This window comes from Silurus aristotelis (assembly GCF_946808225.1).
Source record: "Silurus aristotelis genome assembly, chromosome: 8".
NCBI lineage: Eukaryota > Metazoa > Chordata > Actinopteri > Siluriformes > Siluridae > Silurus > Silurus aristotelis.
The window spans coordinates 29,762,793-29,780,292 of NC_139581.1; the positions used below are offsets into that span (position 1 = coordinate 29,762,793).

Below are 17,500 nucleotides of genomic sequence, written 5' to 3' on the forward strand. Positions count from 1 at the left end.
AAATTTCTAACACAAAATTCCATATTCTATATACAAACTTTATAAACAATTTTTCCAAAAAGTCTCTCATATTACAATAAATTGTGTGGTTACACAACAAATCCCATAAATCGTGTCCCAAAAAACACAAAGTTCCATAAATTGTGTTACTGTGTGACTAAAAACACAAAAAAATCCCACAAATTTGTATATATTGTGCTGTCGTGTGATAAAACTAACAAAACAATCCCACAAATTGTTTTCAATTGTGTTGTTGTGTGATTAAACAAACAAAACAAAAAAAAACAATAAAATGTGTTAGTGTAACTAATTATGTTTATTTGTGGTGTTGTGTAACTACACACAAAGATTCTTCAAATTCCAATAAATTGTGTTGGTGTGTGATTAAACACAAAAAACAATCACATAAATTGTGTTAAATTGTGTTGTTGTGTGACCAAATACAAAAAAAAATCCTATGATTTTGTTAAATTGTGTTGTTGTGTGACTACACACAAAAATTCTTCAAATTCCATTAAATTGTGTTGTTGTGTGTCTACACACAAAATTCTTCGAATTCCATTAAATTGTGTTGTTGTGTGACTACACACAAAAATTCTTCAAATTCCATTAAATTGTGTTGTTGTGTGACTACACACAAAAATTCTTCAAATTCCATTAAATTGTGTTGTTGTGTGACGACACACAAAATTCTTCGAATTCCATTAAATTGTGTTGTTGTGTGACTACACACAAAATTCTTCAAATTCCATTAAATTGTGTTGTTGTGTGACTACACACAAAATTCTTCAAATTCCATTAAATTGTGTTGTTGTGTGACTACACACAAAAATTCTTCAAATTCCATTAAATTGTGTTGTTGTGTGACTAAACACAAAATTCTTCGAATTCCATTAAATTGTGTTGTTGTGTGACTACACACAAAATTCTTCAAATTCCATTAAATTGTGTTGTTGTGTGACTAAACACACCAACAATCCTATGAATTGTGTTAAATTGGGTTGTTGTTTGACTAAACACACGAAGTTTGTGTGGTTGTGTTGTCACGACTAAAGACCCAAAAAATATCCCTTCATTGCATGAATTGTGTTGTTAATTTGTGTTTTCATGCTAGTAAACCCCAATAAAATGTTAGTGTAACTAAACACACACAAAAATTTGTCGTGTGACTAAACACACCAACAATCCCATGATTGTGTTAAATTGTGTTGTTGTGTGACTAAACACACGAAGTTTGTGTGGTTGTGTTGTCGTGACTGAAGACCCCAAAAATATCCCGTCACTGCATTAATTGTGTTGTTAATTTGTGTTTTTATGCTAGTAAACATGCGGCGCTGGTTTGGGGGGTGTTTTCCAGGTGTGGGATTATCGGGAATATTTTTCCCTCTGTGTTGTTTCCTGAATGGAAAATGATCTTGTGTGATTGAGGTGCACTTACCCTTGGCATGGATGTAGAAGTAATGAGTTTTCCCATCACTTTCGCAGGAGTATATTCCATTACTCTTATCATTGTAATCTTTTAAGACCAGTGTAGATTCTGTGTTATTGCCTAGATTGGCTTTGTCTTTGTACCACTTATAACCGGAAGAATCATCAGGGACTTCAATGTAACAGGTCAGTGTGACTGTAGTTCCTGAGAAACTCACGTACCCTAAAGTCAGAAAGTCAAAACACACACAAGCCCATCAGTGAGGATACTCACGCTCACGCTCACGTTCGAAGCCCTAAAGCACATTTTTCTTCTTCCACATCACGTGACCGAACGCTGCTAAACGGAAACGTGAAAAACGTCGCTGCAAACGTTATTCGATCCCTTTAACCTACACGAGTGCGTTCCTGCAAATGTAGCAGAGGAACGGGTTTGGAATCTTTGGAAAGTTCACTGTATTTTTTTGGGGTCAGAAGAAAAACCTATAGATTTGGTGTGTTATGAAGCTCAGTATACTGCAGGCTCTGGGTTCGAGATCTGCGTTAGAGGAACGTCGGAGGAATCGGTTGAAGGCTCTAATGTAGATTGTTTCTAGGAAGTGAAGAAGCCTGAATAATTCACCAAAAAAACGAAAAATTCTGAAATCCTTGTAATATATTTTCATAAAAAGGATTTTTTAAAAGCAGCACACACACACACACACACACACACACACACACACACACACACACACACACACACACACACACACACAGTCATATACAGAATGAAGATTTTTCAATGAATCTGAATCAATTATTAACAACACAAATTCTTTACTATTGTACAAATTCTTTAAACTTTAACATCAAACAAATTCTTGATAAACTTTCATGTATTTACTCATTAGTTTTTTTTTCTTTTCTTTTCTTTTTTTTTTATACAAAAAACCATTAAAAGCTTTAAGCAAACAAATGTGTCAAATTGCAGCATGAAAAGACGTCTCGCTTTACCGTTTTGCGCAGCCGCGATCGTAATGGCGACTGCGAAGAAGGAAAAAACGTAACCCACTTGGCGTCCGTTCATTTTGTTCGTATTTTTTGACTCTTTCGCGTAGCTGGAGAAATGGTTTTTTTTCTAAACTATTAATACTTTCACACACGTACACAAACAGAACAGATATTAAACTAAAGATTAAACTAAACTCGTTATGTTTGTCTGAGACTTCTACTGCCTTGACTGCCTTCTACTGCCTTCTACCCTTCTATCTCCTTTCTCTCTCTCTCTCTCTCTCTCTTCCTGTTACCATTTTACAGGAAGTAGAAACCATCAGAAGCTCAGGGTTTCATCTGCACCTGTCACACAAACATGTTCGTAATTCATGAATTGTTCTTTTGAATTTGTACACCACAGCGTTCCAGTGTTCCAGCGTTCTGGATTCAGATTAAATTGAGGATCACACGGACTAATGTAGCTGTTTGACGATCTGAAATGTAACTGAATGTGAAAAAAGTCACGTTTTTTAATAAATAGCGAGTAATAATCAGTGCAAATCGCCGAAGCGTAGCACAGAAGCACCGCTGGGTAAAGTGGTAAATGACCTGCTCTTGGTCTCTAAACAGGATCATTAAATCCTGGGTTTTATTCGGCTAATCGTTTTTAGATATAAATAATGACTTCTCTACACTAAAGTAAAATCTGGTGTTTTTTTGAAAACGATCAGGGATCCTGCATCTTGATAAAAATGTTCAAAAAACCTAGTATTAGCTTCCACTGTTATGCTAACGATACGCAGCTGTATGTTATGTTATTATTCTGACAAGATGGAAGAACTTTTCTTTGGACCCTCTGCAGCTGGAAGCAAGTTCCTATAAGGTCCTTCTGTTTCAGTAAAAGATCTTGAAGTGATTATTGACTGGATGTTCTAGATTGCTCTAAATAGTCCAGATTACTGCAGCATGATCTCCCAGTAGAACAAAAAGTTTTGACCTCATCAGAATTTTAAATCTTATAAAAAACTGCTACTTAAATATCAAGCGCTGAATGATTTCAAGCCACAGTAAACTTTTGGATCGATATCTGGATTAAAGTTCTCATCAATTGGAAACCAATGTTGCTGCTGAGAATGGTACGTGAAACGTCTGTGCATAGTTCTTAACACTTAGGAACCATGAAGGCTGTGGACTTGAAATTAATATGAACAGGCTTCAATCATCATGAAGAGTGTTGCACATTTGGAGTATGGTTCCTCTCAAGGTTTCTGCCTCCTCTGAGTGTTTCATCTCCACGATCACCTCGACTCACCCGTAATGGATAAACTCATAGAAAATGATTTGACCTGAAAAAACAAAACCAACTTCAGACTTCGTTTCATTACGTCATTACTTTTCTCTATCTGCATGGCATGAGAGTAATTTATTTATTTATTTTTTGTCACCAAAATATTATATCAGATAGTGACATCATAAAAAAAAAACCTTCAGGATTTTTGCTTTTTCTATATCATGTTTTGGCAAAACTTAAAAATTTTAAGGAGAGTTCATTATGAATGTTTTTCTTTTTATTATATTTTAAGATATACATGTTTATTTCACAAACTTTCCACAATGAGCAAAGAGTTTTATCAAACTATCTATGTGGAAAGCCAATGGCATTACCAAAAATATATTACCTCATCAATATGGAAATCCAATTACTTTGGCTTGCCATATTGACCCTCTGGCTCCATCTCCAGGTGGAGATACGAACTCAATCCAACTCTAATTTATAATATAACCACTAAACCTAACACTAACTCTAACATCAACACCAACACTAACCCTAACACTAGCACCAAAACCAACACTAACACCAACACTAGCACCAACACCAACACTAACTCTAACACCAACACTAACCCTAACACCAACACTAACACCAACACTAACCCCAACACTAACACTAACCCTAAAACCAACACCAACACTAACTCTAACACCAACACTAACCCTAACACCAACACTAACACCAACACTAGCACCAACACCAACACTAACCCCAACACTAACACTAACCCTAAAACCAACACCAACACTAACTCTAACACCAACACTAACCCTAACACCAACACTAACACCAACACTAGCACCAACACCAACACTAACTCTAACACCAACACTAACCCTAACACCAACACTAGCACCAACACCAACACTAACTCTAACACCAACACTAACACTAACTCTAACACCAACACTAACCCTAACACCAACACTAACACCAACACTAGCACCAACACCAACACTAACTCTAACACCAACACTAACCCTAACACCAACACTAACACCAACACTAGCACCAACTCCAACACTAACTCTAACACCAACACTAACCCTAACACCAACTCTAACACCAACACTAACCCCAACACTAACACTAACCCTAAAACCAACACCAACACTAACTCTAACACCAACACTAACCCTAACACTAACCCTAACACCAACACTAACACCAACACTAGCACCAACACCAACACTAACTCTAACACCAACACTAACCCTAACACCAACTCTAACACCAACACTAACCCCAACACTAACCCTAACACCAACACCAACACTAACTCTAACACCAACACTAACCGTAACACTAACCCTAACACCAACTCTAACCCCAACACTAACACTAACCCTAACACCAACACCAACACTAACTCTTACACCAACACTAACCCTAACACCAACACTAACCCCAACACTAACCCTAACACCAACTCTTACACCAACACTAACCCCAACACTAACCCTAACACCAACCCCAACACTAACTCTAACACCAACACTAACCGTAACACTAACTCTAACACCAACACTAACCCTAACACCAACTCTAACACCAACACTAACCCCAACACTAACACTAACCCTAACACCAACACTAACTCTAACACCAACACTAACCCTAACACCAACTCTAACACCAACACTAACCCTAACACCAACTCTAACACCAACACCAACACCAACACTAACTCTAACACCAACACTAACCGTAACACTAACCCTAACACCAACACTAACACCAACACTAACCCTAACACCAACCCTAGCACCAACACCAACACTAACTCTAACACTAACACTAACACCAACCCTAACACCAACACTAACTCTAACACTAACACTAACCCTAACACCAACACTAACACTAACACCAACACTAATACTAACCCTAACACCAACCCTAACACCAACACTAACTCTAACACTAACCCTAACACTAACTCTAACACTAACCCTAACACTAACCCTAACATTAACCCTAACACCAACACCAACACTAACTCTAACACTAACACTAACCCTAAAACCAACACTAACATTAACACATTAAAATATGTCAGTAGAGTGAGAGCACAATTACAGATTAACACCTGTGACTCCTCCCCATTGTCTCCTCACAGAGTTTAATTAATTTGCGGTACTCTACACAGTCATCCAGCGGTGCAGCTTGTGCAATCAGAAGAGAAAGCACATTTCTACTAGATGTAAATAACTAAATTTTTAAGTCTAATTATTTATTTTAGGTTTGAGCCTCTGTTTTAAACTCATTAATATCCGGACTGATTTTAATTTTAGAACCTTGCTTAATTAAGAGGCAAATAGTTAATATATAGTTAATATATAATTGTTAATATCATTAATACATTTCCTTCTAAACATTTTAATAGTATTAAACTAAGTTTATGGTCCTCCTAAAAAAAATCAAGCAGAGGAACATCTTGCTCAAGTAAGGATCACCAAGCTTGTCCCTGAATTACATTTATATGGAGCTACTTAAAAATGAAAGATATTTGGAACTATATACAGTTGCCAGTTGTTATTTTCTCATCTTTGCTCAATATTATATCATCCCCTCTTTCAGATGATCGAAGATATCCCAAAGACCAGCGCTGGAGGTGAAAAGATTGCAAGTGAATACGCTCGCTTTGATTTACTGAGGGAGGATTTACTGCATCTTGCAAAATAAATATTATTTACAATATAATTGAAGTGCTATTTATTTTCTTAGTCTAGTAATGTATAACCTTTCGTTTTTCATCATCTTTAACGGTTGGCAAATTGAAATGTCATTCTGGGATATATATGAATGTTTTCCATGTTATTTTCTGTCATTTATCTTCTTTGGTGTTAACGTGTTGTGCTTTAAAAATAAAAAGAATTACAAATGTGGTTTTCATATTGTCTTAAACCATTTCAGGAGGGCCAACTGCTGAAAGGTATCCCCTTAAATGAGATCGTTTGTTAAACGATGAACTTCAGTGTCAGGAAGCAATTGCCCTGATGAAGCATACAGCTGACGAGGCAGTGGTAAAGGAAAAGATAAGGTTAACGCTGGTCTATCGCCAGAAGCTGCTTCACGACCCTAAAGAGTCAACTGATATTCTATCAATTTTCCCACGATTCCAGGATATACCAGGCTTGGCATGTGAGGATTATAAAGATAAAATCGATTTCTATTGTTTTGCCGTAACACAGACTTGTTCGGTAAACAAACTTAGTTCCTACTGTGGTACTGACTTTTATTATCTTTGGCAGATTGATCAAGATTTTAGACTTCTATTTGGCAACCTCTGTAAAGTTGTTGGAGAAGTGGTGCACCAGCATAAAACCAAAGGTTATTGCCCAGAGCCGTGGCCTCACACAGACTTGTGAGCTCCAAGACCTCATCCAAAATGCTGAAGCCAATGAAGTTGAAGAAGGTAACTATATTGTGCTATAGCTTAAGTTAAATAAGATGCGATTACTGTCAGCAATTGACCAATGTGTATAGCTTTCTGCAAACCACTGTTTATGATTTAGATGTTGAAGTCACCAGGGTGAATCCCAGAGTGGCTGAGTTGAGAGCTAGAATGCTCCAGTAACCAGATGATTTGTTTCATTTGTAAAAGGGGCCATGCCGACGCCAATTCCCTTATAAGGCACTATAAGTAAGTCCATGGCCTTTGTTCAGGGAAAAGACTTTAGTTAAAAGGTGCTCAAAGAGGTTGTTCACATGTTTACCATAGTTTTTCTGGATTACGAAAGCATCTCAGCAAATGTTGTGCAACTATGTTGTTAGTGCTTTAGAAGAAGTGATTGGAGACTTTCATAGTGAAACTCGAGAATCTGTGGAAAAACAGCTTATCTTTAGCGGAGCCCATAAAAAGTATTGTTGAGTCACAAATTGACCAGTGTTTTGATAAAATGCTAAGTCCTTTTGTGGCAATGAACAATGAGAGCAAGAATTTGAATGTGTAAACCCCCTTGGATCAAAACGAGGAATACACAAGTTGGGAGCTATCTATTTGACCCTAAATACAACTTAAGTTTACTAAATATCCATTTAGTCACTTTATTTCATGCACAAGATATCAAAATATACGGGTTTGGTAAAATACTAGAGACGCTTGTCCAGGATATCTCAACACTGGAAATCAATGGGATTCATCAGTTTATGGAACCATTGTCCAAATTACTGGTGACAACCTTGGTGTCCATTCCATATTTGGTTTGGTGGAATCATTTAGTGCTAGGTACTGTTGCCGCTTTTGCCTACTAGAGAAAGAGGACTTTCAGACAGTGTTCAGTGAAGATAGTCCAAGGATGTCAATGCGAACTAAAGAACTTAATGCAGAACACTGGCAGAGAACGCAGAGCAATCCCAGTCTTCCTTATGTAATGGGAGTAAAAAAGTCTTGCCTTTTAAATTCTTTTCAATATTTTCACACCACTGCAAATTTTTCAATTGATATTATGCATGATATATTAGAGGGCGTTGCACAATATGAGATGAAATGACTCATTCAGCACCTGATTGGCAATTACACCACATCAGCAGAAGAGCACAGAAGAATTCAGAGTTTTAACTATGGCTTTATGGAACAAAACAACAAACCTCCTGGTGTTGAATTAAGAGTGGGTTCCAATGACTTGGGCTTAAATGCCACTCAGAGCTGGTGTTTACTGCGATATCTGCACATTATTTTCAGAGATATTGTGTGTCCTAATGATCAGTGCATTACACTAGTTGTTTGCGGAAAATTGGACCACTGCTACATTGTTGGTGCATGCGTTACGAAGCAAAGCATAACGTTTTAAAAAAGCAGCTGAAACGCTTTAAAAACATAAACGAAAACATTAGCAAAGAACACCAGTGCCAAATGGCGTACATTTGGCAAACATATGATCCAAACGACATGAAATGAGGTCCCGGGAAAATGGTTCCTTGAATAAAATGGAGGTTGGCACTGAGATGGCTGAGAAACTTATTGTGCCCATGTGGACAATTTGTTTATTGTACCATATAGTTACATGTAATTTGTCCTGTTTTTCATATCAGAATTTTTATTATTTTTATTTTTTCAAAATAAGCTTGAAAAACTAAAATTTGTGAGACATGAGTAGTTTGTTCATTTTTCTTTTAAGACAGAACAGCAGGTTTTTCATTTTAGGTCCTTTAAATGGGTAAACATGAATGGTGTAATTCAGAAGAATAACTTTGAATAGAGTAAGTTCTTTAGAGGTCACTTAGAATTGAGGATAAACAACTCTGGAGGGGAAGGAAATTGTTGCAGAGTAAAGTCAAAGTACCTCTGAATAGAGTTAAAAAGTAGCAGAGTCAATTTCAAGTAGCTCAGAACTGTGTAAAATAGTACAAGAGTTAATTTGAAAAAACACTAAATGAAGTCAAATATCACTTGAAAGAGTAAAATATTTACACTACATTGAGCATAATTGACTCTGGAAAAATGACTCTATCAAAAGAATAACTTTTACTCTTTTTAGAGAGGGACCAAATGTTATATGGAATAGAGTCAAATTTTCTTCAAATTGAGTACATTTTACTCTGCCAAATTTACTGTGCATTAACACTAACCCTAACTCTAACACTAACACTAACCCTGACTCTAACACTAACCCTGACTCTAACACTAACCCTAACACTAACCCTGACTCTAACACTAACCCTGACTCTAACACTAACCCTGACTCTAACACTAACCCTAACACTAACCCTGACTCTAACACTAACCCTGACTCTAACACTAACCCTGACTCTAACACTAACCCTGACTCTAACACTAACCCTGACTCTAACACTAACCCTAACACTAACCCTGACTCTAACACTAACCCTGACTCTAACACTAACCCTAACACTAACCCTGACTCTAACACTAACCCTGACTCTAACGCTAACTCTAACACTAACCCTGACTCTAACACTAACCCTGACTCTAACCCTAACTCTAACACTAACCCTGACTCTAACACTAACCCTGACTCTGACTCGAACACTAACCCTAACTCTAACACTAACCCTGACTCTAACTCGAACACTAACCCTGACTCTAACTCGAACACTAACCCTGACTCTAACTCGAACCCTAACCCTGACTCTAACACTAACACTAACCCTAACTCTAACACTAACCCTAACACTAACCCTGACTCTAACACTAACCCTAACTCTAACACTAACCCTGACTCTAACACTAACCCTGACTCTAACTCGAACACTAACCCTGACTCTAACACTAACCCTAACTCTAACACTAACCCTAACACTAACCCTAACTCTAACACTAACCCTGACTCTAACACTAACCCTGACTCTAATTCGAACACTAACCCTGACTCTAACACTAACCCTGACTCTAACACTAACCCTGACTCTAACCCTAACTCTAACACTAACCCTGACTCTAACACTAACCCTGACTCTAACTCGAACACTAACCCTAACTCTAACACTAACCCTGACTCTAACTCGAACACTAACCCTGACTCTAACACTAACCCTGACTCTGACTCGAACACTAACCCTAACTCTAACACTAACCCTGACTCTAACTCGAACACTAACCCTGACTCTAACTCGAACACTAACCCTGACTCTAACTCGAACCCTAACCCTGACTCTAACACTAACACTAACCCTAACTCTAACACTAACCCTAACACTAACCCTGACTCTAACCCTAACTCTAACACTAACCCTGACTCTAACACTAACCCTGACTCTAACTCGAACACTAACCCTGACTCTAACACTAACCCTAACTCTAACACTAACCCTAACACTAACCCTAACTCTAACACTAACCCTGACTCTAACACTAACCCTGACTCTAATTCGAACACTAACCCTGACTCTAACACTAACCCTAACTCTAACACTAACCCTGACTCTAACACTAACCCTGACTCTAACGCTAAACTCTAACACTAACCCTGACTCTAACACTAACCCTGACTCTAACCCTAACTCTAACACTAACCCTGACTCTAACACTAACCCTGACTCTAACTCGAACACTAACCCTAACTCTAACACTAACCCTGACTCTAACTCGAACACTAACCCTGATTCTAACACTAACCCTGACTCTGACTCGAACACTAACCCTAACTCTAACACTAACACTAACCCTGACTCTAACTCAAACACTAACCCTGACTCTAACTCGAACACTAACCCTGATTCGAACACTAACCCTAACTCTAACACTAACCCTAACACTAACCCTGACTCTAACACTAACCCCCAACTCTAACACTAACCCTGACTCTAACACTAACCCTGACTCTAACTCGAACACAAACCCTGACTCTAACACTAACTCTAACACTAACCCTGACTCTAACACTAACCCTGACTCTAACACTAACCCTGACTCTAACTCTAACACTAACCCTGACTCTAACACTAACCCTAACTCTAACACTAACACTAACCCTAACTCTAACACTAACCCTGACTCTAACACTAACCCTGACTCTAACTCGAACACTAACCCTGACTCTAATTCGAACACTAACCCTGACTCTAACACTAACCCTGACTCTAACACTAACCCTGACTCTAACACTAACCCTGACTCTAACTCGAACACTAACCCTGACTCTAACACTAACCCTGACTCTAACACTAACCCTAACTCTAACACTAACCCTGACTCTAACACTAACCCTGACTCAAACATTAACCCTGACTCTAACATTAACCCTGACTCTAACACTAACCCTAACTCTAACACTAACCCTGACTCTAACATTAACCCTGACTCTAACTCGAACACTAACCCTAACTCTAACACTAACCCTGACTCTAACACTAACCCTAACTCTAACACTAAACCTAACTCTAACACTAACCCTGACTCTAACTCGAACACTAACCCTGACTCTAACACTAACCCTAACTCTAACACTAAACCTAACTCTAACACTAACCCTAACATTAACCCTGACTTTTAACACTAACCCTGACTCTAACACTAACCCTGACTCTAACACTAACCCTAACACTAACCCTGACTCTAACACCAACCCTGACTCTAACACTAACCCTAAAACTAACCCTGACTCTAACACTAACCCTGACTCTAACACTAACCCTGACTCTAACTCTAACACTAACTCTAACTCTAACTCTAACACTAACCCTGACTCTAACACTAACCCTAACACTAACCCTGACTCTAACACTAACCCTAACTCTAACACTAACCCTGACTCTAACACTAACCCTGACTCTAACACTAAACCTAACTCTAACCCTGACTCTAAGACTAACCCTAACACTAACACTAACCCTGACTCTAACACTAACCCTGACTCTAACACTAACCCTAACACTAACCCTGACTCTAACACTAACCCTGACTCTAACACTAACCCTGACTCAAATACTTACCCTGACACTAACCCTAACTCTAACACCAACACTAACTCTAACCCTAACTCTATCCCAAACACTAACCCAAATACTAACCCTAACTCTATCCCAAACACTAACCCTAACCCTAATCCTAACTCTAACTCTAACATTAACACTAACCCAGGAAGAAGAAACCATTCGAATCTTAGGGTTCCATCTGCACACCTGTGCAAGATTCGATGTTTTGATCTGAATTCTGTTTAATTATTACACCACAGTGTTTTTGGTTTCTGGATTCTGATTGGTCGGAATCTTTGTGGATCGTATTTAGGAAACTAGATCATTCGATGATCTTAAATGTGACTCTAAATGGCAAAATAAATGCTCCCTAATAAAAAAAGTTATAATTGTTTGCAAATTTAAGTGGCAAAAAATAAACATATAAATCAAACAAACTTAAACTTGTCATTTTGTTCCTTTTTATTATCAGTCGCTTGATGCAGTTGCAGTGAATCTACTTTGCACTGCGTGTGTTTTTTTTATTTCAGAAATATTACATATAATAACAATAATACACCATTGTCTGGTTTATCACAGTACTTTAGGTCAACCAGCAATAATAACAATCGTTCACCAGCACGCTTCTTCTGAAACAATGCGTACTTCCTGATTGTTTAACCAGATACCAGAGCAGATAAAAAGCCCAGATTGACCTTTGACCCTCTTATCTGAGAGGATTGAAATAGCAGTTCTGAACTGGAGGTGTGCCCACAGGAACTGGTTTTTACATCCTACCCGTTTTAGCTTGCAATTTATTATGAACATAAAAATGCCTGGTTTAAACAAAATAAAAATACATCATTTTCCAGTCATATGATGTCTTTTCTCAAACTTTTAGCCCAAAGTTGGAGGAATATAATTATTTTGGAGAATCTTTACTTGAACTAGGAGACCTGAACCTGTTTCAGCATGACAATGCACAAAGTCTCCACCCCAGGCCTCCTCACCTCACCTACATCAGTACCTGACTTTACTAACACCCTTGTGGTTGAATGAAATCTCACACAAATCTCCACAAAAATCTACTGGAACATCTTCCCAGAAGAGTGGAGCTCATTATAACAGCAAATGGAAACTTCATGTGGAAATTTAGAATCCGGTGTCCACAAACTTTTGCTCATATAATGTAGTTCATCAATGATACAACTGTTAAAATTAGTTTGAAAAGTATTTCAGCAAAGTTCACATCCTACAAATTTCTTGAATCCGGCTCATTTACATAATTGCATCGAATATTCAGGATACATTTGCATATTCTAAGCTTTATTCATATTTTTCACCTTATAGAAAAAATACTAAATGCTCCATTTAGCTGAGAGCAATAAAAAAATATATTTTGAAATTAAACACAAGTGCTAGGTTTACCTATGGCTTCTGGTTTTAGTGTTCTTTTCAAAGCCACACCCCCAAACCATGTACAGAAATGCTGCCTGAGCTAGAAAATCAACATGCCTGTAAAAGAGGCGGAGCTTACCTGATTGCCAGGTGAACAAAGATGCCTCGTTTTCCTGATTGGTTGAAGTTAGCGGCATACGTTCAATACGAGTTATTCCCAGCTCTTGTGTTTAAATTCAACCTAGCATCTATTTTAAAATATAAATTGCTCTCAGCTAAATAGAGAATTCTATATTTACCTGTTCAGTGAAAAAATATGAATAAAGCTTATAATATGCAAATGCATCCTGAATATTCTATGCATTTATGTAAATGAGCTGGATTCAAGAAATTTGTAGGATGTGAACGTTGCTGAAATACTTTTAAAACTAATTTCAACAATTGTATTAACTACATTATATGAGCAAAAGTTTGTGGACACCGGAGCCTGACATTCCACATTTAGTCTCCATATGCTGTTATAATGAGTTCCACTCTTTGGGGAAGATGTTCCACTAGATTTTGTGTAGATTTGTAAGATTTCATTCAGATTTCTATTCTTTTTTCCTCTACTAGAGTACTCCATTAAAATACACACATTATGCAACGAACATGTGGTGTGGAGTTACTACAGTAATAGCTACAGTAATACTGTCAGTAATCCAGAGCAGCATGCACAATGTAGGCATGTCGAGTATAAAGCAAATGAAGGCGGAGGGATGGTGGGAGGGATGGAGGGAGGTAGACATGGATCTTCCTATCATTATAAACCCCTGTGTTAGTCACTGTGTTAAAGCAGGAGTCTGGTGTGGATCAGGGCAAGACAAATCCCTCTCGGAGTAAACAAGACTGTACAGGAATTTCCTAACCTTTTTTTTTCCCCCAACAAAATGTGTGTCAGACAGGTTCTTCACTTCCTCCTCTTCTTCATCTTCCTCCCAGTGCAGCTCTTCAATTCAAGTAAGAGTAAGATATTAAAACAGAAATAAGTTCCTCGGTTTACTTATCTAAATTATTGTCTATTACATTTCATAATAGACAGACTTTGTCTTGTAATGTTATGTTACACAATTGGAGATACACAACAAAGTACAGTTTATAAGTTAGGATACTTCAGAGGATTTTAGGACCTTCTTAAAGTGTGTTTGGACCTTGACTCTTAGGATCCTAGCTCCATGGATTTTGGGATATTTGTTTATTTGTGAGCAAAGTGATTTGCTGACTTGGTTCAGGAATTTGAGGACCTTCAGCTTTGATTACAGGTTGGTGTAGATGCTGTAGGAGCTTTGATGCTTTAGGACTTGGCTTGAGGGCTAAATGGTGATGCTTTGGTGGCTTGTTTTGGGTCTTTTTTAAGTTTCTTTAAATGTATTGAAACCTACTACATGCTTGATTCAGGTGTATTTGGAGTTTAAGTAAGGTCATTTGGTGGGTTATGAGTGAGTTGTGATGTCTTTTGGGATTCTGGGACATTCAATTGTTCCTGTGTCAAGAAGATTGAGATCTGTGTTGTGATTATAGCTTTGGGGATGTGGGGACCTTCTGTCAAGACATTCGGATTTTGATTTGTGGTTTGAAAGCTCGATTCAGGTGAAGGTACATATTTGTCAGCTCAGCTCCTACGAAAAAAAAGGATACAAGAAACTTTTAAAAGTGGTTTAAGGGGTTTAGGATGCTCGCGGCAAACATTAAAACAACGACAAATTCCTAAGAGGAATATGAGACAATGGGTTGAGATTCTAATGACTTTCCCATGTATTTGCGTGTCGATCCAGTGCAGCATTGTCAAGTGCTTTCCTGTATTTCCTGTGAGTGTTCAAAGACCTCCTGGCCTTGCATGCTTCCATACTATTTAAAGGCTCTGGGATTGTTTTTGCTTTTACCGCCCCTGTCTTCAAACAGTAATGCCTACAAATAGTCATGAATTGGGTTCCGTGGAATTGTTGGCTTGTCTAAGTATTTGCTCTTCTAGTAGGTCATCAAACAAACTTTACTTAAGCTAATAAAATAATTCAACAACCTCTACTATGGTATTCCCTCAAGTTGTTATATTGAGGGATTCCCTCAAAGGGTAATATTGAGGCATTTCAATAAATATTAAATATTAAACATCTAATCCCTCCAACTTGATGCTACTAATCAGTATTTGAATAACATTGTTACAACCTTTAAAGACCTACTGAACATCTCAAGCTAATTAATGCCTCCATCCATTTCCATCTACATTAAAACAGAAGAACAACACGGCATCAAAAAAACACTCAGTTGTAAACAGTCCTGCGGCTTACCACATTCACCAAGCGGGACTACATGGCCATATGGAAATCCTCTTTGAGTGATACACACAGCTATATCCATATCTGCCACTGGCAAATTGGATTAGAACTGATCGTGCAGGAGGCACTAGTCGTGTAGGGACGAATTATTTAGCCAAGAAAGATAACTCTCATAGTCATGGGCCACAGGGATAAATATTAACATATAGGCTGTCAAAGGAAGGTATTTTGTTACAGAAATAAGTTTAGAATAGAAGACACTGAAAGGATGAGACGGTATGTAGAGCATTTTTCCTCCCTGCCAGCAGAGGGCATTATCAACTCCTGTTACTTCTTGGTTCAAGACTATTGACAAAGTCTTGCCATTTCTAGCGTGTGTAAATTCGGAAACTTTGATTTGTATCGCCCGACTTTTTGTTCGTTATGTGACACTATGGCCTTGTTTATTGTGTTTTTGGAAAGACTCTAAATCTGGATCATATTTCTACTTTGCTTTTCCAAGATCTCTACTCAGACTTATTTGTTGATGGGTATAAGTTGCCTGGAAAAAATTTTAATAGAGAAAAATGGTGTCTTTTACAGAATCGCATCAGATTAGTTATTAGTTAAGAAAATGTCAAATGTACCACTTTTATGCCTTTATCAATACTAAAGATTACACAAATAATGTTTGGTATTAAAATAAAATAACGCATTAAACATGTTTAATGACCAGTTGAAATGTAAAATGTGTTTTCCGGACTTTGTGAGGACCAGAATATTGACCAAATGTCCTCACGATCATAAGACGATCACAATTAAATGCCCTCTCAATTATTCGATCCTTACATAAAACAGTGTACAACTGCTTTTATTTGAAAAAATAAAGCCAGAAGAGCCAGAAGAAAGTTACGAGGACCGTAAAAGGTCCTCACAATGATAGGACAGTGTTAAATGTCCTCATAAATACCCTTAAGTTAAAAAATGTTGTTTTTATATATTTTATGTGAAAAACAAATAGATATCCTTTTGCTTGTTGAATTTTTCTTTTTGCTTGTGTGTGTGTGTGTGTGTGTGTGTGTGTGTGTGTGTGTGTGTGTGTGTGTGTGTGTGTGTGTGTGTGTGTGTGTTATTTCCTGCAAAGCAAAATATACTTCAATATGCCTTCAGTAGACACTTTAATACACACAGACACACATCTACATTTTACCATGTCATGACATTCACCGTATCCACACACACACACACACACACACACACACACACACACACACACACACACACACACATTCAACTCATCTTTGCAAGGACCTTCCAACAGCATAATGGTGATCATATCTAATCAACGCTATCCTACACCCAACCCTGATACTAAACTGTTGTTCTCTGGGTCAATGTGTGTGTGGGTGTGTGTGTTTATGTAAATGCACTACTCTAGACTTGTGTGTGCGTGTGATACACTAACACACTTATCGTATTCCTATTTTAGGCTTTAAACAGGAAATAACTACTGTAGAATACCTCATCTGTTTTCTTTATTTTTACACACACACACACACACACACACACACACACACACACACACACACACACACACACGTTAAGCATATCGGGTTCAAAAATAATGTAGCTTAATTAGATATTACTTTATTAGAAGATTACTTATTGAGCACAAGCTCCCATGCTAGATAGAAAAGCAGTCACAGAATACAGAGCC

At 37.7% G+C, this 17,500-nt stretch overlaps 3 protein-coding genes across 3 annotated transcripts in view; 2 read left to right on the forward strand and 1 right to left on the reverse strand.

Annotated features, from left to right (window-relative positions):
- The window catches only part of LOC310730256 (T-cell surface glycoprotein CD3 epsilon chain-like), a 5,259-nt gene extending 2,560 nt beyond the window's left edge, over positions 1-2,699 (reverse strand). Inside the window, exons 1-2 of the mRNA XM_083549145.1 lie at positions 2,422-2,699; positions 1,439-1,651 (exon numbers count right to left, since the gene is read on the reverse strand). Coding sequence (XP_083405271.1) covers positions 1,439-1,651; positions 2,422-2,494 — 286 coding nt within the window. The 5' untranslated portion in view covers positions 2,495-2,699. The remainder of the gene's footprint in view (positions 1-1,438; positions 1,652-2,421) is intronic.
- The window catches only part of LOC310730257 (T-cell surface glycoprotein CD3 gamma chain), a 383,983-nt gene that overhangs the window by 16,979 nt on the left and 349,504 nt on the right, over positions 1-17,500 (forward strand). The window lies entirely within an intron of this gene.
- LOC310730255 (myelin protein zero-like protein 2) overlaps positions 14,299-17,500 on the forward strand; it is an 8,355-nt gene continuing 5,153 nt past the window's right edge. Inside the window, exon 1 of the mRNA XM_083549144.1 lies at positions 14,299-14,488. Within this exon, the coding sequence (XP_083405270.1) occupies positions 14,419-14,488 (70 nt within the window). The 5' untranslated portion in view covers positions 14,299-14,418. The remainder of the gene's footprint in view (positions 14,489-17,500) is intronic.